Raw genomic sequence first — 25,872 nt, 5'->3', positions numbered from 1 at the left:
GCATTTGTTACACTGAAAACATGTTGTCTTTGACTGTCGGGGGTTTTCTTTCTATTCGCTTTAAAGCAAAGAACGTATCTGTTTCATACACATTGAGTGGTGGATGAGAAAAGCCTTCAGGGGTTCTGCTGCAGCTTGCGGGTAACTCGACTAACATCTCTAAATGATCAGCCGATACGTTCCCGATTGCTATCAATGCAAACTGAGCAGAAATCCTCTGACGCAGTTACATTTTAAATCCCTGACCAGTGAAAATAGAACTAAGCAGCATTCAGGTATTCATTTCCTTCTCTTATAATAAACAATTCTGTAAGGACGTTTTCTTTGTCTCACCTTGACTCCGACTCTCCACGGAGATGCATACAGTTTGCAGCAGACTGTCTGTTAGCCGCTGTAGAGCCTGGTAGCTATCGATAGTGTAAAGGAAGTGGTGTGCAGGTAGGTTTACGATAGACTCGAGCTGCTGCTGGTTAACATCTCCCACCCCAATGGCAAATATGATAACTCCTTGATCGCGCAGGCGCTTGGCGGGCTCGACTACGTCATCCGTGGAGTCCCCGTCTGTGATGACTACAGCAAACTGAGGAACTCGCTGGCTCGCCCGGCTCCCTGCCTCCTGAGTGAAGTACACTGACTGGAGGAAGTCAATGGCCTTTCCTGTTTCTGTGCCTCCTGTTCGATATGGAAACTGATCGACTTCGGCCAGCAGAGAATCCTTGTCCATGTGATCTTTCAGCAGAAACTCCTGGTAGGTCTCGTCGCTATACTGAGCCAAGCCAATCCGAATTTTGTCAGGGCCGATGTCAAGGCCTAAAATGAAACTTCGGAGAAACTGCCTAATTTCCTCAAAGTTATCAACGCCAATGCTACTTGAGCTGTCAACCAGGAAGACGATGTCTGCCACGGTGGCTCTGGCACATTCTGGAAAAGAAGAAGAAGAAAGTCAGGAACACGAGAGGAAAGTCAGTGAAACCTACATTTCTCGAGAAAGATAAAAACTTTGGGCGGGGCTTTCCCGGTTTTATATTTAATAAATGGTCAATGGACTGGTTCTTATATAACACTTTTCTACTCAGACTTATTTTACCTTGAGACGACAGTTTGCATGTTTATGATGATGAACCTGTTAGTTCATGAGCCCATTGTTAGTCAGCGGGCTGGTTTCAAACCTGCAGTCAGCTGAGACCGATAAAGTCACCTGGATGAGTGACCAAACGTTCTGAAAACACCATGTCCAGATGAACAGAATCAAGCTTTTGGGGTTTACCTGGAGACAGTTGCAGGAGTTGTCGTTTGGCTTCTTCTACAGTTGTGCATAGCGTCTGGATGATGTTCTGAGAAATTCCCTGCAGCGCTGCAAAATCTGACACACTGTAAACATGCTGATCGTCATTTGCAATCTCCCTCAGCTGGCTTGCATCTGCATCTTTGATACCAATTGCATACAAAACAATCCCTCTTCTCCTCAGGTTCTTAGCATGAGACTCTACATCGTCTTGGGATTTGCCATCAGTGATCACCACAGCAATTTGCGGCACTTTCTGCGCAGCTCGGCTTCCAGCTTTCCCCACAAAGTGTTCGTTCGACATGAATTCCAAGCCTTTACCGGTCATGGTGCCGCCCCCCCTGTAAGGCAGTTTGATGATGTTGTTGAGGATGTCGTCCTTGTTCTCAAAGGTGTTGAGCAGAAACTCTGTGAGTGGATTGTCACTGTACTGGACAAGGCCGATGCGGACGTGATCAGGGCTGACATCAAAGCTATCGACCAGCGTGAACAGAAACTGGCGGATCTGCTCGAAGTTCTCGGCGCCGATGCTCCACGAGCCATCGACCAGGAAGACGATGTCTGCCACGGCCTCTTCGGTACAGACTAAGAGGAAAGGTCTTTAAGTCACGGAGAGGAACTGCTGGACGCTAAAAGGAAATCTCTCAGTAGCTGAGGACGTTTGGCAGCGTGAGGTGTCAGCGTGGCTTATAGACAACAGAGGTGGGCTGTGCCATGTGACTGCTGGAAAAGAAAAATGGGCATGTTGCCGCCGGCTCGTGAAAAGCCTCTGGACTGGAGCAGGGATGCTTGCTGACAGCACTCACCTTCAGGGTGGAAAAGCGTGAGGAAAATGAGAAAAAGCGGCGTGTGGCTTACAGCTGGTGTTCGTTGCCTTCAGAAAGCTTTGCTTTCGTTAGCAGTGACCTGACTGCTAACGAAACCCCGACCTTTAACCCTCGCATCTCATTCATGTGCCTGGTTGCAAAAACATTTCCACACTAACCCTAATAATTCGGGGCCGTCTCAGAAACACCTTGAACACGTTCAACGTGAGCGTGCTCCAGTTGTAATACAGCAAAGGCCCAATGACAGCACTACAGGTCAGGTTCACCCATTTTTAATAGATACTGTTGGTGAATAAGAGCGAGTCAGATCTATTTTTACAGAGGCTCTTTTTAAAGTACAGCTGCTGGACAACTTTTCAAACCCAGAAAACTGCTCCCTCATCAGCAGCTTGATTATGGTAAAACGGGCGTGTGGAGAAGAAGGGGACACACCCCGAGGAGCCAATCAGAGCCACGCACCGGGCCTTCCTTCTCTCTGCTGCTCACGGTGGATCATCTGCACCCACCTCAACCTATCCCAGCGTCTTCCTCTTCTCCTGCCTGCAGCTGCATCTTCATTCTCCACCCTCCCTCCATCCTGCTCACTGAACACCTTCAGCTCAGCTCCACTGTCCCAAGTCTCACCTCCATCCTTGAACCTTCCCTTTCACTCTTGCTGCTATCCTTCAGTCACATTTGCCTCCACCCGCTCCACCCTGCCTGCACTCTGTCCTGTGGATGTTAAACCTTCACCATTTCTGCTCCTGCATGTTCACCTGACCCCCTCTCATTCACACACATGTATTCTGTCTTCTAGTGGACTTCATCCCTTTTGCAGACGTCTCAGCACTGCTGACGAATCACATTTCCTGGCTACACGCTGCTAACTTCAATCTGCTTTTTTATTTCCAGTCATCATCCACAAGTTAATGCTACATTTTTCAGGGATAACTTATGTATTAGTTTAATTACTGACAGTGACCATGGACTGCACCTAAACGTCCAGCTCTACATAATGTTGGAGAAGTAATTTGTGGTTAAACAGATACTAAATGTTTCTGTGTGGCAGCGATGCTGGAACGACAGGATCAGTGGAGGAAGTTTTAATCTGGAGCCTGAGACCTAAGAAGGAAAATGTTTTATGCAGCCAGACACCCGTCGAAGCTTTGTGTTTGTGCGTTTGTGAGCTTGTTAATTGTGCGTGTGCACGTGCTCAGCTGCAAACACATTCCTGTGCAGGGTTAGTGCTCCGTGTGTGAACTTCAAAACTTACCTGTGTGTGTGTGTGTGTGTGTGTGTGTGTGTGTGTGTGTGTGTGTGTGTGTCAGTGTATGGATGGTATAAACAGCTTCCACTGATGTCATACTTTCACCAGGACGCAGGAAGTGGAGCCATAAGCTGCATAATCACACCCACCTGTTGTCTGAGCGCCGCTGCTGCAGAAACACGCCGCCATGATGAGGCCGACCAGAGCAGCCCGCCTCCACTCCATGCTGGATCGGGTTTCTCTGTACCTGCGACAGAAACAGAGTCTGTTTCACATCTGGAAGCAGCTCCATCACAGCGGGAGCTGCTTCAAACATCTGCTCCACGAGGAACGTGAGGCTGAGTAGATGTTTGCGGAAGCTTTTTGTGCCAAAACAGGATTTCGTTATATAACAGAGACAGAAACACAGCAGAGACACGAGGGGAGGAACAATATTTATGATAATTATGGGATATTTCAGCCCCAGTTAAGATACTTACAATCGTCCAGGTTAAATTATTGGACAATTATGTGTAACTTTAATTTTTTAAATAAAGGTTTGAAGGATTCGTCTAATAAATTGTTCATGAATGAACATGAATGGACGACATGTTGTTTATTAATGCACACAGTGTTCGTAAGGCATGAAAATAAAAACTAGCATGCATCAGGAGAACGGTCCACAGTCTGCATCTGCAGCCGAGGATGAACCCTCCCTCCACACACACACAGGAAATATGGATTTGCATGTCAAGATATGACAGGAATCATCTGATGTTTCCCAATCTTGTAACAGTAAAGAAGCCATCCAAAAATTCCTGCATCCAGTAAAGTAAATCACTTCCAGCCCCGCTTCTGAGCTGAGACGTGAGATGTAGCTCATAATGATGATGATGGAGCGTCCTGATTGGTCAGTTTTTAATCAAGCTGAAATAGTTCGCTCAGCGTGTCTCGCCCACTGATGTTGAAAGTTTCAGTATAATTATTGAAACGACACATTCCTGCTCGCAGCCATGAACTCATCTCCTCGGGGTGCTGTGAAACCAGAACCGCAGCACCGCAATAAAAGCTACAAATCATCGAGCGACAGCTACGAGGTCACCAATCACGTCTGTGCGACGTCTGTAAACCAGTGTCAGACACGGGGAAACTATTAAAACTCGGCGTGTGTGAGCGCACTGACAGGAAATAAGATGTGACGCTCAGTTTGAATAACATCAGCGTTGCCGTGGAGACGGCAGGGGAGGAGCCAGCAGGAATCAGGAAATTGTAATTTAGTCAAAAGCATTTTGTGAATCCAGATGGCGCAGCATCCGTAGCATCCAGGCGGGAAGCCTGTTAGCGGGTTAAAGCTGGGTTCTTTCTAATGTCCAGCAGGGGGCGACTCCTGTATTGAAGTGTTTCTGGTCTGACAGCTCAGGGAACTATGAGGTCTCAGTCGCTGGTTTCAGGTCGGATGTAATTAAAACCATGAGGATAATTCTGGAAACGAATCCCGTTAGAGCAGAAAGGACGAGCGAGATGATCGAGGGGTACGCTCTAAGGTTAATGAAATGCTTCTGTGTCCTTCACTTACTCGTATCCACCGTCAGCACCACACCAACCAGTGGCTATGTCCATCTTTTATATACAGTGTGTGTAAAACAGGCTAAACCCTCAGACATCCTCGGCTGGTTTCTGCTGTCGTTGGGCCAAACGCGATATCTCCACGTGCAGCTCCACAGCCTCAGCAGCCAGATGAGTCAGACTCTTTCTGGTGTTTGCAGCCAGAAGACTTCAGAGCATCATCTGGCTCTCCTCACGGCCTCACGGTGCCATTTCCTGAGATCTGTAGGCAGCAGACAGTGTCTGGCCACATCACAGGCCGGATGAATGAGAGAATATTTTAAATGTTCTCTGGACGATGGTGCTTCAGATGCAGAGGAGCTCCCTGCTGGTTTTTACTGCCTCTCTACTTTCTTGTCTCACGCCCGCCTCCATAAAGTCTCTGCTCTCTGTTTACTTCCTCATTTCAAACTCTGTCCTCCCTGAACTCCTGCTCAGATCACCTCACAACAAAACAACATCAGTATTTAATCTGTCCGTGTTCAGTTACCATCATTAGAAGAGCAGGACAAACACTGAGGAGTGAACGATGAGAGGAGCGGACTGGTGTTGCAGGTTTGGGTCATGGTTAGCATGCATTTAGCCACATGCTAACCAAACACATTCAGAAATTTTACATGCAAACCAGACCATAAAGCACAGATGACAGAATCCACATGTCAACAGTTTAAGAAGCTGTCAACACGTTGTTTGCATTTGTGCTTTTTTTCTGCAAAGCATTTCAAACAAACTTTTTCTATTTGCACAGAATTATAAAATCACCAGGATCAGTTTTATTAAGTGACTCACAGCACGAAGCACTGCTGTGAACAAAGTTCAAACTGAGGCACAGTACGAAACAGGTTGGAGCTGTCACTGAGAGAACATCAGGACAAAAAAAAGAAATCAGATCCGGCGTTGAGACAAAGATCTGGTGATGCTCACACAGCAGGAGGTGGATGTATGACGATGAAAAATCGATGAGTCTAAAGAGCCGAGAAGAAGCGAGCGAACGGGTCAGCCCAGATGAGAATCTTAGTCTCAAAGGAGACGATCGCTAGAACCCTGCAGAGGAACGGACGCCAAAAACTTCTGCAGAAGAGACACCTTCAAGTCAGACTGCAGTGTGCCGAGGACGACCCGGAGAAAGGTTCATGTCCCACAGGGAAGCAGTGGCAGGATTACACTGTGATACTGCAACGAACGACCTCCAGAAGACCAAAGCGAGCGCTACTGTCCGGTCTGACTGTGGGCTGACCTGAAGACCGAGGTCCACGCCAGAAGGTCATCACATCTGGAGGAGCCCGAGAGGTTCTCCAAAGCAGAACGGGCTGGGTTCACCGAGGCGACGAGAGGACGGTCATCCACACACAGGTGAGCCGCTCTGATGCACTTTAATCAGAGTTGTGGGATTAATGAGCCTCGTTAGCTTCGGGTGTTTGCTGTTACCGCTGCACAGCCGTCCATCTTCTCCTGCCTGTCCCAGCAGGGACGGACCTGTTAGATCTCTATCAGAGGCGTGGGCGGCGTGCACGTCCTCGCATGATTCACGAACAGCAGTGAGAACGAAGAACGTTGTTTACTGACAGAGGACCATCGTCTTGGACGAATTGTTCACACGGCGACACAATCGTGCACGACGTGCAGGTGAGCCGTGAAACCAAAATAACGTATCTGACTAACGTGCGTCCTGGATGGTGCTCGAGTGAGGATTTGGGCGTGGCTACTACAAACCAGAAGGTTTTACTGGCTTTTAGTTCCCGATGAATAAAGAGTTTAATATGTTAGTGATCTGTCCTGAGTCATGGTTTCCTCCCGTCTCCTGCTGCCACACACTTCCAGTGAATTTCACCAGCTGATTGCAGCTAATAAAGATTTCAAACTCGTCTCGATTCTTTTCCAAGGTGCTGCAGATAAATCTGCTTCGTCCTCCAGGCAGCAAAAGCAGCTCTGGATCTGTGTGGGCTTCATTTATTGGACGCTCACACCTCCCTCTCTCCGTCTACATGTATGAACATGTGTTCGCCCACGAGCGTATTTCAGAGCTGTGTTTAATCACGGGCCAAATGCTCTTGGCCCTGTGAGTGGAGGCGGATTTGGGGGAGGGTTATTCTAATGCGAGGCATGTGGAGGTCATCAGCGCTCCAGTGACAGGCTGATTGAAGCGAGGTCCAGCTCTAGTTACACGGACCTCCAACTGTATTTACTCGGAGCGTGAGCGGCTCTTTCCTGTTGGCTCTATGGACCGTAGATGTTTGATGTTAAAGAATGAAGGGCCTCATGCTTTCTAGTTCAAACTGGTGTCACACATGCAGGAGGTTCTCCTCGCTGATGAGGACATTATAGAGCTGACGCTCTGCAGGCGCGCTGAGGACAGTTTGTGCCCTCCGAGCAGCGTTTAGGAGAACGCTGCATCGTGGACAGCTGCATGAAGCTGGAGCGTTTCTAACATGAATCTGTGTCCGAACAACAATCCCGCATTCAAAGCCTCAGCTGTGGAGGTCAAAGAGGAGCTGAGACTGGACTCGTGTTGAGCGAGCCCCCCCTCTCGCCGCGGCTGTCTGGAGAGGCTGAAACTAAGAAATGCCGTCTGACCACAGAGGTCTCGTGCCAGCCCACATGAGCTGACGGCTCAGTTCAAACCCTGAATCCAGCAGCCAAGTCCCCCCTCTTCGATGGTCCGCCCCACATACGAGTGAACTGTTTACCTGCTTTAACCTGCTCACTGTCGCTGTGCGTCTGCAGGACGCTCTGGAACCCACGCCCACCCCAACCTCTTCTTTCCAGCCTCCGTCTGACTCAATGTGCTGCTCGTTTCTCCAGGTGTTGCTGCTGAGCCTGTTCTCATCCTCTGGACGTCCAATGGAAACACCTCCAAGCATCAGCCTCGCATCCCTGTGGATGAGCGGGGTTACTGCTGTGATGGGGCAAAAGCTCAGCCTGGTACTTGAAAGTGAAATCCTGGACTGAGCAAATCGATCTGAGCAGTGGCTGAACTTTTGATTTATGCCAACCTCCAAAAGCCGACTCTGCGATGTCAGCGTGTCCCTGCGTGTCCTGAGGAGGAGGCGTCTGACAAAAACAGCTCTGTATTAATCACATCATAAATGTGCATCTCACACAGCGTTAATAGCTCCAAATCTATAGAGGTCAAAGACTTTGTGACTCCTGTGGAGTTTCCTGATGTCACGGACATCAGACACTCATCAGCCGTCTTTTAGCGATGAATGAAAAAGGAGAAAGGAGAGGCCCGACAGCTACATGCGTGCAGGTAAAGTGAGACTGGACGTCACGCTTGCTCTGGAGCTCAGACAGGAGCGTTTTCACGATGCAGAACATGAACGAGCTTCACTGAAACGGTCAGGAGGACCTGGAGCTGCTCCCGTGAACAAACACAGGCTAATGCACGCGGCCGATGCTAAACCTGCACTTCCATCCAGACAGAGAATAAACACCACACAGCTGAAACAGTCGCACACCTCTGCTGTGACCACACAGCGACTTCTTTAACGTCTCTGCTGGGGTGAAGAGAAAAGGAAGAGATGATGGACGATGAACGGCGAGCATGGCGAGGCCTCAGAGCAGAAAGACAGAGCGTCTGTCCCTGTCAGTCTTTGTCTCATTTCACCAACCTGTTAAAGGTCATCACAGACCAGTTCATTCATGCTGACAGAGTTTGTGGGTGTGTCGTAGAAATGTGACAGGAGGGAAAACGTGACTGATCCTCTGAATTATTGGTGGTTATCCACGTGAAGTGACCACTGAAGTTCGGCCATCTTTCATTCATATATGAGCTTCAATCCTGAAGATCGCTGCACAGAGTGTCACTGCTAGGAGTCTTTCTCTGCACCACAGTCACTGGGCTTGCCCCCTTTCTCTGCTGTTGTTGTTGCTCCTGCGATGCCTCTGCAGGGAGCGGTCCAGCGTCTAAATGGAGCGTAACATTACATGCACTGAGCAGAAAGAGCTGAAGACAAGAAAATAATGAGGCTCAAATGTCCGTCAGTTAATGTCTCCTGTTCCATGCCTAACATGAAGCCTGCCACCAACACTGAACCTAAATCGCCTCCTGGCTCCAGCAGCCATCGCGCTCGCCAGGAGCAGAGGTGGACTCGGGACTGTTTCGGGTCTCAGACAGGGATTACCTGTCCAGCTGGAAGCAGTCTGGCTGCTCGGAATACTTGGCTGAGTTTCCCAGCACTACTAACATCGTTAAGCGAGGGTCTAACAGCGACCATCATCAACAACAACGCATGGTTAAAAATTCACAAACACAATTTAATGATCACTGTTTGTTTTCAGCTGCCAGGATGCACGAAGAGGCAAAGACCGAGCAGCAATTAGGACTGACCCTGGAGGAGATTAGCGACCTCCACAGATCCACATCTTGAGAGCACATGTCTGAACAGAGACGACTGTCTCACTTCAGCCTTAAGATTCTCCTGCTCTGATGATCCAGCTCATCAGATCTGAGAGTCTGTGTTCAGGTGACATGTTTGCCAGCTTGAAGGCCTGTGGTACATAGCCGATCATTAGAGATAGGTTGATCATATTTAAGATCGAAGCATTAATTAATGGCAGGACTTCTTTGAGCAGTTTTGTAGGAATGGGGTCTAAAAGACAGGTTGATGGTTTGGAGGAAGTAATTATTGAAGTTAACTCAGAAAGATCAATTGGAGAAAAAGAGTCTAACTTAACATCAATGGTACTAAGAGTAGCTGTAGATAATATTACATCTGTGGGATGATTACTGGTCATTTTTTCTCTAATGATTAAAATTTTATTTGTGAAGAAGTTCATGAAATCATTACTAGTTAACGTTAAAGGGATGGTTGGCTCAACAGAGCTCTGACTGTTTGTCAGCCTGGCTACAGAGCTGAAGAGAAACCTGGGGTTGTTCTTATTTACTTCAATCAGTGATGAATAGTAAGATGTTCTGGCTTTGTGGAGGGCTTTCTTATAAAGCAGCAAACTATTTCTCCAGGCTAAATGATGATCCTCTAAATTTGTGACACGCCATTTCCTCTCCAGATTACAAGTCGTCTGCTTTAGGCTACGTGTTTGAGAATTATACCACGGAGTCAGGTACTTCTGATTAGAGACCTTAGTTTTCACAGGAGCTACAGTATCCAGAGTCGTACGTAGTGAGGAGGTGAAATTATTAACAAGATGATCGACCTCTGTTGGAGCAGCGTTCAGATAGCTGCTCTGCTCTGTGTTGGTACAGGGCATTGGAGATGATAACAGTGGGTGGATTATATTCTTAAACTACAGCGCTTTCAGAGCAGCACCAACTGCAGGCCAACATGGCGGAGGTGGAAGGAGAAATTACCAGAGGAAATGATGCTGAGGAGCACCAGAACAGCACCAAGGGAGCCAGTGGGGAAACAGGAAGCAGTGACTGAAGTTTCAAAGTAAGAGCCAAGGGATGGACCAGTAGTAAATCAAACAGTGATGTTCTTACAGAAGAATAAAAATGAAAAATGGCTAGAATGAGTCACTAATCCTTGGGTGGTCAATACCTGAGCAGCCCTCCAAAGTAAAAGTGCAACCAAGAAAATTATCAGTGGACTCAATGATGTCAGACACGTGAAGCTGGTGGGAAGAAATCCCTGCAGACGCTGTCAGAGCAGGAGAACAGCTGGAGCATAGACAGGATGTCCACATACTTTTGGCTGTTCAATGATCTGATGTGGTTTTTTTAAGCACGTCTCCATCAGGGAACATTTGCACCAACCAGCAGGTGGATGGGCTGAGAAGAAGACGTGAAAGTTTACGTGAAGAAGACATAAACTTTCAAAAAGAAAAACGCGCACAGTCTGAGTCACTGCAGTTTTAATGTTTAGAGTGAAGAATGCACAGCTTGAAGCTCTGCTGCATGATGTAAAGTCTCTGTCAAACACACAGGACCCCCGGGCGCCCGTGGGGGGATGATGCACTTCCCTCCCTGATTGAAGAAGTGTTTGAAAGCCAGATGTTTGTGCTCTGGATAATCTAAACCCAGGAATTTGTTATTCTGATGTATAGAAACCAAAGTTTGGAGCAACTCTGACAGAAAGCAGCCTCAGCTCTGCTTTCAGCAGCTGATGGGAGTTTAAACCTTCAGCACCAGCAGACGAATCTTTATGCGTCTACTCTGTGAGGTTCGAGGAAAAGCACTGATGATGGAAAACTGCACCGGCTCATCTCAGTTTTTAAACCCACTCTTTGAATAGAACAATGAAACACCGAGGCAGCTAAAAGATGGATGTGACGGATTTGTTCAGGACTTTGGAGACCTGTGAAACGATCCAGATGTTTCAGCCACTCAGCAGCTCGTTAACACACTTACAGGCACAATCGAGAAAAATATGGACTTCCAAGAAATCGTTGCAGTTTTTCTCTGAACTCATGTGGTGAGAAAAATTACTTCAGGCAGGTCCGACCAAGAAACGTCTTCAAAACTATGCGAGTGTGCGAGCCTTCGAGTCCACCGTTCATCATTTTGTGCTTGTTCTAACTCTGATAGAGGAGGCTAAACTGGTCAGGCTAAACTGGTCAGGCTAAACTGGTCAGGCTAAACTGGTCAGACAGGCGACACTCTGAGACATTTAAAAAAGTCAAAGTTTGGTTGGAAAGCAAAGAGTCTTTTTTCTGTTCCAAGGAACAATTTTCAGTGTGACACAACATCTTTTTCTTTTAACAATCTGAAATGCAAATCCCTGCCCGCTCATCTTATCTCTACCACTGACGTTTACATCAGTTATTAGAGGTTTAGATTCCCGACAGATCTGTCATATCTGGTTTCAGTCCTTGTTCAGGTTCTTCACTCAGCATGGAAACCTGTCAGCGTGTTTGTTCACGCAGGGAAAGCCGGCGTTTCCATGGCTACAAACTCCAGGGGCTGGTTATTCTGACCAATGAGAGCAAATCCAGCCCTTCTGTTGCTTTTCACTGGAAATGCAGATCTGAGATCTGTGCCAATTTCTCTTACCAGTCCGTCAAACTGGATCCAACCAGTTAACTTCAGGATGTTTTTAAAGTACAAACTCAGATGCACCAGTTTGCTAAATCAGATTTTAATTATAAGGGAAAATTTCACCACTTCAAAAAGAGCCGAGGAGAAAAACGCGCCATGCATTTGTTATTCATTCGCCTCGTCAGCTCATGTCAGCTCTCTGCTTTTACTAAAGTGGCTCTGACTCACAAACAGTGTTGGTCAAGTTAATTGAAAAAAGTAATCAGTAACTAATTACTGATTACTTCCGCAAAAAGTAATCCCGTTACTTTACTGATTACTTATTTTCAAAAGTAATTAGTTACTTAGTTACTTTTTAAAAACACGATTTACAACCTGAATAGGTGATAAAGTGATAGATCTTTCAGCCCAATTCTACTTTTTCTGCATAATCCATCATACAAAATGTAATCAAATGGAAAAGTCTCTTTTTAAAACTTGTTTTATTAGTTTTAATCTTTTAACTTTATGCATCAAGCAAACATTTAATTATCTGCAACATTCTCTGACTGGAAGAAATTAGTTTAACATTTAAACCTATTTTCTGCACATTCCAGCACATAAAATAAAATATTTTTTGTGTTTACACTCAGTCTTTCAAATAGATGCAAGTAAAACACAGTCCACCATCCCTGGACTCGCACCAGTTTGCATACAGGGAGAACCGGTCAACCGAGGATGCGATCGCCACAGTGCTGCACACATTACTGAAGCACTTGGAACACAGGAACACCTATGCACGGCTCCTCTTTGTAGACTACAGCTCGGCTTTTAATACCATCCGGCCATACAAACTCCGTCCCAAACTCCACCAACTGGGACTTAACTCCTCTCTGTGCAACTGGATTGTGGACTTCCTCACTAACCGTAGACAGAGTGTCAGAGTGGGTAAGAACACCTCTTGTGGTCAACACCGGTGCCCCTCAGGGGTGTGTTCTGAGCCCTCTGCTATACACTCTCTTCACCCATGACTGTATTTCCTCCTGCGCGTCCAATCTCATTGTTAAGTTTGCAGATGACACTACAGTGCTCGGACTTATATCCAACAATGATGAGACAAACTATAGGACAGAGGTGCAACAACTAGAGTCATGGTGCCACGACAATAACTTGGTCTTAAACACCAAAAAGACCAAGGAGATCATTGTAGATTTCCGGAAGAGGGGCCATAACAACCATCTGCCTCTCTTCATTGGCAGTGAGGCGGTGGAGAGGGTGAGCAGTTTTAAATTCTTGGGGGTAACTGTGACCGAGGACCTGTCCTGGGGCAACCATATCACCTCAGTTGTACGGAAGGCCCAACAGCGCCTCTACTACCTGAGGAGACTGCGGAGCGCACACATTCCCAGATCTCTGATGTTGAACTTCTACAACTGTGCCATCAGCAGCGTTCTGACGTATGGATTTCTAGTGTGGTTCCCCAGCTGCACCAAGGCCGATCAGCAAGCACTCCAGCGGGTGGTGAAAGAAGCTGGCAGAATTATTGGAACAAGTCTGCCAGAGATCAGTAATATCTTCCCCACTCGCTGTCTGAGGAGGGTGCACAGTATCCTGCGGGACCAACATCACCCTGCGCGCCACCTTTTCCATCTGCTGCCCTCAGGGAGAAGGTACAGGTCTATACAGGCCAGAACATCCAGACTGGCCAACAGCCTGTATCCACAGGCTGTGAGGCTCCTGAACTCTCTGCCCCCCTCTCACGGACAATAACCATATCCAACTTCTTAATAGCAATGAACTGGTCTGCATTGGTGCATCATATCTTTATTCTCTTCCCCCTCCTGCCCCCCCCTCTTTCTTAAATAGATAACTATCATATCTGATATCATATCTCACAGTACAATAATATTGAATGGGTTGCATTGTTGTATTTTGTCATGTTTCTCAGGTCTTTGTCTGAATTTCTACGAACATTATTGCTAAGGATTGTCTTATTGCATTGGAGTCACACTGGGTTAAATATGTACACTTGGGTTTTAAGGGGTATTTATTATTTTCTTCTTTTTTTGGGTTGTATGGAAGCCCCAAACGCAATTTCATTGTTCTTGACAATGACAATAAATAAATACTACTACTAAAATAAATAAAGTCAAAGACTCAGCGGTCCTGTTGCTCTATTTTCACCTGTAAAGCAGGAGTGGGGTAGGCGGAGGTTTACCCTGGTGTAGGTGTGCTGCGGTCAGTGGAAGAATCCGCGAGTTTCTCTGTGAGTTTCCCATTACGTCGTAGCTACTCGGTGCTTGTTGGAAGTTTAGGGGTTTTTTTCGCTGTAAAAAGAAGTTTTCTTCCCACGCACAGCGGGCACTAATGTTTTTGTCACTTTTTATGGAATCAAACTCAAAGTAAGGTCAGTACTTCCACGCTTTAAACGCTGCACGCTCATACTCTCTCTGCACTTGATATATGATCCATTGTTGATCTGCACACAGCTGTTGTCGCGAACGTCGCACTCGCTTACGTCACTGTCATGAGACATTCTCGCAAAAAATCACGGTTTTAGTAACGCAGTAACGCAGCGTTCCTACGGGAAAGTAACGGTAATCTAATTACCGTTTTTGCAATAGTAATCCCTTACTTTACTCGTTAGTCAAAAAAAGTAATCGGATTACAGTAACACGTTACTGCCCATCTCTGCTCACAAATGACCTTTCTCCGGCTCTTCCTGCAGCCTCTCAGTCCTTCGTATCTGAATCTTAAACTCTGAACTGAAGGAAACCCGACTGTTTCACCTCATCCGAGCCTTTTCTTCTGTTCTGAAAGCTGGCGAGGCCTGGCTATTCCTAGTGGGCTCATCACCTTGCAGGTGGCCCAGAGACTTGACCACCTACTCTACCCTGACCAGCTGACATCTGCGACGAGGTGTGGTCAGATTTAAAACTGAATATTCAGAGCCCAAACGCCTGGGATTCGTTTTATGCATGTTTCTCCTCTTATTTGAGAGTTTGGAGATGTGAAAATAAAAATATGCACAGCTGTAACAGTGATACAAACACAAAGGAAGCATTGTAAGCACACGTTAGCTAACCAGCAGACTGGTGTTACCCACAGAGTTATAATCATAAAAAAAATCCCCCCCTCGTGTCTGGCAGCTCTGACGAGGCGTCTCGCATTAGCTTAATTTACTGAAAGTGCCTCTAAAGCTGAACGAATGTTAATGGAGCCTGAAAAGAGGGCAGTGAGGGTCCAAAGAGGAGAACTCCATAAAACTAAAATCCCTCAGCATGTTTTTGTTCAGAGTTAGGAAACCAACCAAAGCTCTGTTACTTAAAAATATTTGTGGTTTCGCAGAATTCTCACCGGGGCTAAAATCTGATATCGGTAGTCGCCACTGAAAACAAACAACATAAATTACGGAGTGTTGTTAATGCACCGAGGACATAAACTGGCTCAAACATCAGGTCGGTGCAGCCAGAGACAGCAGCAGGAGTCTGGGCTGATTCGGTCTCTGTGCTGAAGGTGGTTCAAAACCAGGAAGTGATTATGTTAGTAACAGGAAACTGACATGAACCTAATGACAGGACAGGGGAAGTGAAACTAAATACATTGAACAAAGAACACAAGACTCCTTCAAAATAAAACAGGAAACATGGAGAAAAAATACAATAATCAACAAAATAAAACTAAAATGTCTTGGTACTGGGTCGCACCGTGACATTTTTCTTCCTGTGCAATCGACTGGAAGGCAGACAATGGAGCACTACAGCAATACAGCTTTTGAGGAGCGGAGATGTGGACGTTACTTTTATTTTTATTGCACAACAGGACAAGAGTGTGACAGTAAAATTGGACAGAAGCTGCTAACACAGCTTTGGTCTTTGCAAGTGTCTGCACAGACAGCATGCTAACGCTAAGCTAGCCAAGAACCCAGACTGGTGTTAGAGCTGAGCGCACGCCGACCCGAGCCCGCAGCCTGAGCGACGAGCACGCAGCCTCCGTTTCTACCTGTTCGTGTTTGTAGAGTCGTCTGCTGGTTTTCAACTTTGCTTTGTGCGTTTTAAGTTCAGACGTAAACACTAAGACAAAGATGTGAATCAGGCGGCTGGTGTGGATATTGATGCAGTGCCATAGCAGCGGATTTCAGGGCGAATGGTTAGTATTTAAAATGCATGTGTTTGTCCCAGGCAGTAAAAACATGAAAGTGCTGAAGTATCATTTGATTTTTGTGTTTTACTCGAACGCAGGCATTTCACCAGAAATTACATTTCTGTTGCAGGGGAGGACTGCAAGACCGTCCACAGAACCATGCGGGCCTGGTTCTAATCTAGGACCACATGAACACTGACATGTGATGAGGAGCTACAGACACAGAGCTCTTCATTGGGAGCCTTCTGTGTTTCAGGTTGCTGGAAACTGACTGAAACTAAATCCTGTATTTGCAGATGCTTTTTATGTTTTCCTTTTGAACACTGGAGCAGCTTTTTCAGCACTTTTTAATGTGAGAAAACCACTTTTGACTTGTTTGTTTGCATTTTCTCTCACAATGTTCCCAATGTGAGAGAAAATCAAACAGCAAACTCGAAGGGCTCAGAACTAAAACCGATAGTTATCTGCAGGAAACTCCTCATTATGGATTTGTTGCAGTAACATCCTGGAGAAAGCCGGAGCTAAAGCTAATTATGTAATTACTTCCTGTCACAACTTAAACTAAGCAGCAACAGATGAAAACCACAGAGGATCAGAGACGACCCAACATCAGCTTCAGCCACCAATAAAACTCCACAATCAGCTCCCAAACCAACAAACGTCACCGCAGCAGTGGAGGAGGTGAATCCCTCTGAGGCGAGATTAAAGCACCAAAGAAGAAGAACAAAGATTCGAGCATCTGTGATGAAATGTTAATTAAACACTGAAGGTTTCACAGCTTATTTCAGGTGTCAGTGTATGTGTGCAGTGAATCAGCTGCGAGGTGCAAGGAGAAACCAAACAGATGTCACATGTTTACGAACACTCATGGCCAAGGATAGAAGTGACGAGACTATGGCCTGTATTTGTATAGCGCTATAGTATCAGGAGGCAGCCTGGGATCAAACCACCGACCTTCTGACGAGTGGCTGCCCTGCTCTGCCACCTGAGCCACAGCCAGAAATTAGAAAATATATTCCGTTTTTTAAATTTTTACAGTTCGGTAACTGACTTTTCTTCTTCTTTATTAAACGTTTAAGCAGGATTTTAAACATAAATCACTACCTGGCAGAGAGTCGGCGCTTGGCTCAAGGACACTTCAGCTGGATGACGGGTGGTCAGGAGACTCTGATGATCCTGGATCACAAAAACAAACAAAGAAGAGTCAGCATCAGCAACCAGCAGCTTCACCCGTAGCGCTGCCTCGACATGCCAAACGCTCACTCGCAGGAGGAACTCTGGGTTTATCTAATTAACCTCGTTTTGTTTAGACATCTGTTCAATGAGGCGCTGCAGCTGCACGCAGAGCTGTGTCTACAACACATTTCCATCATGCAGTTAACAGCTTGACTTCAGATTTGGTTTCCGCTTTGGTCAAAGGGCCATCTAACGTGTAACTTCAGACAAAGCTGTGAGGTCAGCTGATCTCGTTTCCAGATGTCATTAGCTGATGAATTTCGTCGGATTCAGTTTGAAAGATTTTTGCTGGATGTTACATCAAAACTGCTTTCCCCTGCGTACAGTTGCTGCACAGCTGCAAACCACCTTTTATGCTGTGTCAGACTGATGTTGCTCTGTTCTGGGATTAAAGCTGCCCCGTTTGAAGTGCAGGTATTCCCTCATGTTCTGTCAAAGGAAACCATTGCTAATTTACATGTGTGGGAAGCTACAAATGTTCAGATTGTAAGGCAAACAAATCAAAAACAAAACAGCGTTTGGTTTCCTCGTCTTGATGTGGTCGACTCTGAGGTTTATTTGAAGTGCCAGTACCCTTTCCTCTGTCATTTTAAAGTACAGACAGTGTCACGTGTCTGTTGTTCTAGTAACAGCACAGTCACAGAAACTGTAGAGCAGCTGAAGTCCGTTACACTTAGGGTTAGGGCAGAGTGGTTTACCAAAAGGACTTCACAGGTGTTCCTGTGGTTTGCAGCAGGGGCGCTAATGAAACATTAGCAGAGAAGACGTAGCAGCTGGACCTCTGGATCCTGTTTCAAATCACAACAACAGTTGCTTTATATTGTGAGGTTGACCCAACAATCATATGACCCCCTATGAGCAAGCATTTTGGCGACAGTGGGAAGGAAAAACTCCCTTTTAACAGGAAGAAACCTCCGACAGAATCAGGTTCGGGGAGGGGCGGGGCCATAACATGGCTGCTGTGAAGTCACTGTGCTAACAGACCATCCAAGAAGGCGGAGCTCCGGTTTTGCAGAGTAAAAATCGGAACACTAATCAGCAGGAACCTGTTTTTGTGTGACGCTCCCAGCTTGAGAATTAAGCTACACAGCAAAATCTCCAGTGTTAAATTAACACTAGAGTGTCTATATGGGTCCACTCCTCTGAGTGTTAAATACAACACTGTTGAGTGTTAAATTTACATTTTTGACAGTGTTATATGTTTAAAAGTAACCCAGTCAGTTTTGAAGATTAACAAAGGCTAACACTGAGCAGTGCTGATCTTCTAACACTGGAAAATAACTCAAGGTGTTAGAAATATTCCCGTGTGATGTTCCAGCTCACATCCGATGCTGGTATATGACAAGCAGTCATGAAAAGCACACTAGGTCCACTTTGTCTCTTTGGTGGACCTTCATGTTAAACATGACTGTTTCCAACACTGAGCTCAGTGCTTGCATTCTGCTTTCATGGCACAGAAGCCACACCCACCTCAAGCCCTCTGTTTTTCAGGGGCAGCCAATCAGAAGAAAGGTGAGAACAGCTGTAGCCCAGTGTGAGATAAAGAAGGCTCATTTTGGACAGCTAATCATGCAAAGCTGCTGAGTCCTAGAATCAAAGTACAGATTATGGCGCACTGACGAGATTTCCATTCATGTGAGGATGAATCCATCAGACGGGGCACTGCATAACCACTTTTCAGTTTTTGCTTCACCTTCCAAAGCTGCTGCTGATCCATCAGTCTCACATGTGTACACAGAAAATACACAAAACCAAAGGAGCTTCCTGCTGCGAGGCCAGCGTCCTGCCCGAGAGCAGATAAACAGGAAAAAATAAATCAGATGTGAGCGGAGGAGTGGCGTGTCTGCAGGGACGTCTCCGCTTCCCCCAAACACACTCAACATGTACACGAAAGCCTCCATCGCACCTGCTCGGCTCATCTGCTCTCAGGCGACTGCCGGGACGACGAGGTCTTTCCTAATTTGGCATCTCGATGTATGCTCCAGGACAAACTGTCATCGGTGCCTCTCGAACTGTCGCTGAGTTTGTACCTGGAGCTTTTTTTAGATTCTAATTATTTAACACATGTAAGTGGCACAAAAAGGTCCCAAGAAGGCAGGAGGGTTATTAAAGCAGCAGAAAATTAAAGAACACAACATGTCTGTATGTCCGTGCCATCAGCTGATGCTCTGTGAATATAACACAGGCCAGATGCAAAAACTGAGCCAGCGAGAGTCACATCCTCCCATCATAACAGAGCAGAGCCCGATGCACAAGTTTCAGCTCAGAACATCAGCAGATGTTAAAAAGACTCCAAAGGTCCATGTCCTCCAGTAAGAAACTCGCTCACGGTTTCTGTTCATGCGCCAAAACTAAAGCATTATGAGACCCTGGCGGCGGCGGCTGCTGGGTTCATGTTTCCCAGAATAAAACAATGAAAGTTGGACAGATTCAACTATGGTGAAAACTCCCACTTCATAATCCCTCCAAGTGGGATGATTACACGTACAAGTATGATTGTGTTTCTTTAGTGAGACAGTGAATGTGCCTCACACCGTGTCACATGATGCAGTGGGAGGCATTCGTGAATCATGACCAGCTGACAAACTGATTTAGTTTCGAGAACACTCAGGAGCTCAGTTCAGACCCGGGCCCAGCCCGCTCCCCGTACAGGTCTCGTTTTACTATCAAACACATGCATCAATGTAAATATCACCATATCACGTTAAATTTTATAATTATTTTAAATTCAAAATAGAGTATTTAAAAGTAGAATGGGAGGCAGAGCCTTCGGTTTTCAGGCCCCTCTTCTGTGGAACCAGCTTCCAGTTTGGATTCAGGAGACAGACACCATCTCCACAGCCTCCACTTTCTACTGCTAGTGACCACACAGGTCGTCCGACGGGAGGAAAGCTGTCCTTAAACCCAAGCTGTTCAGCTCAGATTGGATTGTTCTGCAGAGGCTACGTCACTGTTTGTGGAGGAATTTCTGAATTTGTGCTGCTTATCACAGCCCACCGAGACGAGAGCAGACACACACACACACACACACACACACACACACACACACACACACACACACACACACACACACACACACACAGGAGGAGGGGTCTGATTCTAATCTCATGATCTGATTGGTCCCTGCCTTCACAAACTTTCCCTGCTAATGACTTTACATTTACATTTACTATCACCTCAAGAATATATCAAGGATAAAAGATCTGATGTCTCAACAGAACCTGGAAAAACTAGTCCATGCATTCATCTTTAGTAGGCTTGATTACTGTAACAGCATCTTTACATGTCTACCTAAAAAATCAGTCAGACAACTACAGCTCATTCAGAACTCTGCTGCTCGAGTCCTCACTAAGACCAAAAAAGTGGACCACATCAGTCCAGCTCTGAGGTCTTTACACTGGCTGCCTGTCCGTCAGAGGATAGACTTTAAAGTCCTGATGCTGGCCTATAAAGCTCTGAATGGTTTAGGACCAAAATACATCAGTGACCTCCTGACCCAGTATGAACCTTCCAGATCCCTCAGGTCATCTGGATCCGGTCTTTTATCAGTTCCCAGAGTCAGAACCAGACACGGAGAAGCTGCATTCAGCTTTTATGCTCCTTATATCTGGAACAAACTCCCAGAAAGCCTCAGATCAGCTGAAACACTCAGTTTATTTAAATCCAGGTTGAAGACTCACCTGTTCTCAGCTGCATTTGAATAAAGCACCAAATCCACACTTTAAGCTTAAATTTCAAAACTTACATTTAACTACTGATTTTATCTACTGTTCTGATTTTATCTGTTTTGATTTTATATACTGTTGTTTGTTTGTTTGTTTGTTGGTTTGTTTGTTTGTTAATTAGTTAGTTAGTTTATTTGCTTGTTTTATTCAATTTTAAATCATGCTTTTTATTTGTTCTTGTTTCTAATGTCTCTGTAAAGCACTTTGAATCACTTTGTTGTTGAATTGTGCTATACAAATAAACTTGCCTTGCCTTGCCTAGAAATGTAAACTCTGACCAAAAAAGGCCCAACAGTCTATACACACACACACACACACACACACACACACACACACACACACACACACACACACACACACACACTCTCTCGTATGGCTCACAGGAGGGGATCTAAGCTATAAAATGAGCAGGTCATACATGGCTGCAGTCGACAGTGTGGGCGTGTCCATCGTTGTGGGTGTGGTGTGTCAGATCAGTGTCATAAACTGATTTTAATAAGCTGACGAGTGGAATACAGTGGAAACCCCCACCCTCAGTTTTCAGAATAAAAGCTTTCTTAAACGTCACTCAGAGGCCACGCCCCTATTAATGCAAATTTGCATGCTTGCATAAATAAAATCTTTCAGAAGAGGCTGAGAGCATCGAGAAAATGCTGGAGAGCGGTGCTGATTCTGGAATGTTCTCCTGGAGCTGAGGGGACCTCACTGACGCACTGCAGACACATTTTAGGCTCTTATATGATGAAACTGCAGAGCTTTTTAGGCGCCGTCCAAAGACTGAAATGGAAACCAGAGGAGCTGCAGATGGAGAGGATGGGGGCTCACTGTATGGAAGTTCAACAGTGACAAAAACACGACACAAACCTGCAGAGAAACTAATCTTTGTTTTACAGATGTCAGCTTTTATCAGCGTCATTTGTCCTGTTTTCAATATTAGTCTACAGATACGAACACATTAACCACACAGCACAGCTTCAACTCGAAGCTTTTACATTCACAGCTCAGCAGTTAGAGCTCTGAGATCCCACAGCGTCCATGAATGTCTGCATCTTCGCGAGGGCCTGCAGAGCCTCGGCACGCAGCGAGACTCGCACGGCCATCCTCATCCTTAAAAACAGTTTGACTTCCTCTCCAACACATTTGTTTGATTATTATTTGATTATCTGAACTTTGTCTGTTTCTGGTGTTTTTCAGTGGACATTAAGCTCGATGTTACTCAAAGGCAGTGACTTGTGTTTGTCTCCTACCCCAGATTAATCCTCAGATTAATGCTGGGATGGATTTCATGACTCCTGGCTGAGAGGAGGACCCACTAACTTTCATCAATAAATTAAAAACCAAACAAACTTAAGTGCGATCTTGGTGGTGTAGGCAATATTCAAATGAGCTCACGTCAGGGGACCCAAATGAAGGTAACTGAAATAACACCTCACAGAATGATAAGAAATGTTTTCATTTTATATTTTGTGTCTGTCTGTAACAGACGGTCACATCTTAACATGTTTAAATATTTTAACTGATGTGTTTTGTGTCCTTTTAAATAATAAAAATCTCATAAAACTTGTGCAAATGTTGTTTTCTCAGAAATCTGTTTTTAGCGTCTTCATCCCAAAGATAAGTTCAGGATGTTTGAAACAGAGGAATCGATCAGAAATAAGGTTGTGTTTAAAAACAAAATCTATTTCCTGATTCAAATCGGTTTTGGTCTGAATAAAGTGATCTCGATTCATTAAATCCTGGATTTAAATATAAATGTAATTAATCAGAAACTCCAGAATCAGCTCAACCAGGAGATGAGAGCAGAAACACAGAGTGTGGATCGTCCACAGAGCGTGGATCGTCCACAGAGCGTGGATCGTCCACAGCCGTCGGGGCTGAAACACAATGATTGCTCAGCTGTGATCGAACCTCTGTGACTCTGCTTCACTTCAGCAGCATCAGGTTGCTTCAGTCTTTGATCGACTGCAGAAGAGTTTGAAGCTTCTCTGCTATAAAAAGCCAGAACAGGAGAACCTGCTTCATGTTTTATCCTCAGTTACTTTGACACAAAGACGTCTGCGGTGATGCTCACACCTCTGATGGAGCCTCACAGCGTCAGCTTTGTCTTATACATGGATACGTGCTGATAAACGATCAGAGTTTTTCACACTCGATGATAGAAATCGGTGAGGACACCCAGCCCTAATCAGAAAGTATTGATCGTCCATGCATTCTGGCTCTGACTCCACCCGAGCCTCCAGCAAACTTTTCTCATGCAGTAAAAGCTAACAGCTGAAAAGTTGACTCTGAGTTTGATTGTGATAAAAACTAAACTGATGTCCTTGCCAAACAGTTTCTGCTTGAAATGAAAAAGCACTTTAGATTTTGGACGTTAGAGCATTTGAGACATTTCAGAGTCAGCAGTATTCAGATGAAGCCACAGTCACACTGCAGCACCGCAGGCTGAGGCTAACAAAGACTCTACAAACCACAAAACCCAACCAGCAATAAAAAACTGCACCTCATCGCGTCTCAGTGATGAACCACAAAGTAAAACATCTGAACGACTGTCTCTGACTAAAAATCAAACAATCATCACAAAAACTGCTGCAGGAAAAAAAACTTTGCACATTCTGTGCATTAAAAAGCCTCCATAGCCTCATTTACCTCACAGATGAAATGCAAACAAAGCACTTTAAATGCATCAGCTCCTGTTAGTCTTTGCATGAATAATAATCAGCAATAGGAATGAATCATTTCCCACACTTGTCGTCCTTTACAGGAAACATTCATAGCTAAGCGTCACCTTTCTACTGTCTGACACAACATTCATGTTCAAACTGAAATAAATGAATTCACAGGTTAAAACTGAGGAGTTTCTGAACCAATGAAAACTGCACAGAGAAGCTGCATGAACATCAGCCTCTGAATCAATCACTATCTGCTCCTTTCCCCCAGATAAATCGCTGCAGCCATCCTACCCATGCACAGGCTGCGAGTCACTTACAGATGTGCCGCTCTGCGTCCGTGCCCTCCACACATACAGCACACGAGTGGTTAGCCATATAGGGAGCTGTAACTTTTTCTGTAGGAAACGCCTTGCTGCTGTCTCCACTCCTCCCACCAGCCTGCAGTGGGGGAGAAGTGATTGCTCATGTGAGTGTAATTTATAGCTAAAGACACCAGATTGGTCTGTGGAGTTTACATGTTGTTCTGCAGGAAACCTGCTTCCTGTTTTCTTCCTTGAGCTCTTACATGGCCTACATACTTGGTTGCTTCTCTGTGTTGCTTCAGAGGACACACCGGTGGGCTCTTCAGAGGGTGCTGATATAACATGTGTACATATGTTCAGAACCACACCAAGCATACTGTGTGCTTACAGCTTTGACTCCATGGTTGATCAGCGCACCTCATTCCCTCAGCTCATTATGTGCTTCTCTAGGAAAGTCCCGCCTTCTTCAGAGGAACAGACCCTGCATGCTGTACAGGCCCCGCCTTTTCCTTGGAGCTCCCATGACAGGAAACTAGTTTCTGGTGCTAATAACCTTCACCGCACCACCTCGAGAATGAGACGACTCCCAACATCTGCTCGAGAAACAAAAAGACTTACTGAAGAAGTGGAGCACACTTGTTCACTGGGGAAGGTTTTTCTTCCCTGCAAGAAAAAAATCCAAGAAGAGAAATCTCATCAGTGAAGCAGCTTAAAGTGAAACATCTGCCTCCATCGCAGCCGCTCCGAGGCCCAAAGGCAGAATGTTTCAGCTTGTACACATCTGGATGTGCATTAAGGCTGATCAATGACATTTAAAAAATAAAATCGTATCAGAAACGTGAGCTCGGACTTCCTGGAGCCCCGAAAGAGAGGCTGACACTGAGTTTTATATTTGGCATTGTGGTATTTTGACTGGTGTTTTCTTATTTCTCGTTCGGATCTTCATGGATGATTTTACTTATGTTTACATTCTCAGATCCTCTTACATGTAGTCTAGCCTGTGTGTTACGGGTTTCGGGTGTTTGTGGACACAAAAGCAGGCACAGGACAGAGAAAACCAGCCGTTTATTAGGCTGATAGCAAAAAACTAAATCAAGGTGAACTGGAGAAACTAAAGCTATGACATGAACACAGCCTGAACAGGAACATGAAGAAAACCTGAGACATGAAGAGCCGAGACTCACGGGACATGTAGCGAGACAAACACAGCTGACACAAATGAGCCTGAACGCCACAGAGGAAGTAAACACACTGAACATGGAACATCAGACTCTTCAAAATCAAACAGGAACAACAAGAGACGAAGACATGACGAGCTTGACAAATGTCGAACGAGGAACAGCAGACGTGACAGACGGGGAGACACAGAACGCAAGGAGAGACGCAGATAAGAGGGACGAGGACACGGGCACAGAGGACAAGACAGACTTATACAGGGAACAAGGACACATAGAAGAGACATAACTAGACGCAATAAAATAATAACACAATCATTAAACAAAATAAACTGGAAATACTGGGTGACAGATCCGGGCCTGACACTGTGATTGTGTTCCTGGTGTCCTGTTGTTGTTTGTATGTTAGACGACGCCGTCTGTTTCTTCCTGTTCTTTAGTCTCTCGTGCTCGGTGATTCGTGTCTGCTCTCTGCTCATCAGCCTCCCGAGTATTTAGAGTTGATGTCTTCTTTAGTCTTAGTCAGCGTATCTGTGTCCTCCACAGATACGCTCTTTTTGGGCTGTTTCATGTTTTCCTCACACTGTACGTTCTCCCTGTTTGCACTCTGGGTCCTCATCACGCTCCACCATCTGCTTTGTCTCCAGACTTTGACACGTGGACGCTCTGTTACAGTGACCTCACAGCAGCCATGTTGTTGGTCACATCAGCCTTTAAAACCCACACAGACTAACGTGTGAATCACGCTGCGCACACACTGACCT

The 25,872-nt window shown here is 45.6% G+C and overlaps 1 protein-coding gene across 1 annotated transcript in view; it reads right to left on the bottom strand.

Moving 5' to 3' along the window:
• Positions 1 to 25,872, bottom strand: part of LOC101479129 (collagen alpha-6(VI) chain) — a 69,328-nt gene that overhangs the window by 39,374 nt on the left and 4,082 nt on the right. Inside the window, exons 2-5 of the mRNA XM_076889560.1 lie at positions 17,106 to 17,177; positions 3,508 to 3,605; positions 1,268 to 1,870; positions 334 to 921 (exon numbers count right to left, since the gene is read on the bottom strand). Of these exons, the coding sequence (XP_076745675.1) occupies positions 334 to 921; positions 1,268 to 1,870; positions 3,508 to 3,583 (1,267 nt within the window). The 5' untranslated portion in view covers positions 3,584 to 3,605; positions 17,106 to 17,177. The remainder of the gene's footprint in view (positions 1 to 333; positions 922 to 1,267; positions 1,871 to 3,507; positions 3,606 to 17,105; positions 17,178 to 25,872) is intronic.

This window comes from Maylandia zebra, linkage group LG11, assembly GCF_041146795.1.
Source record: "Maylandia zebra isolate NMK-2024a linkage group LG11, Mzebra_GT3a, whole genome shotgun sequence".
Classification (NCBI taxonomy): Eukaryota; Metazoa; Chordata; class Actinopteri; order Cichliformes; family Cichlidae; genus Maylandia; species Maylandia zebra.
The sequence above is the reverse complement of the archived record's forward strand: the minus strand, read 5'-3'. Positions and strand labels throughout refer to the sequence as shown.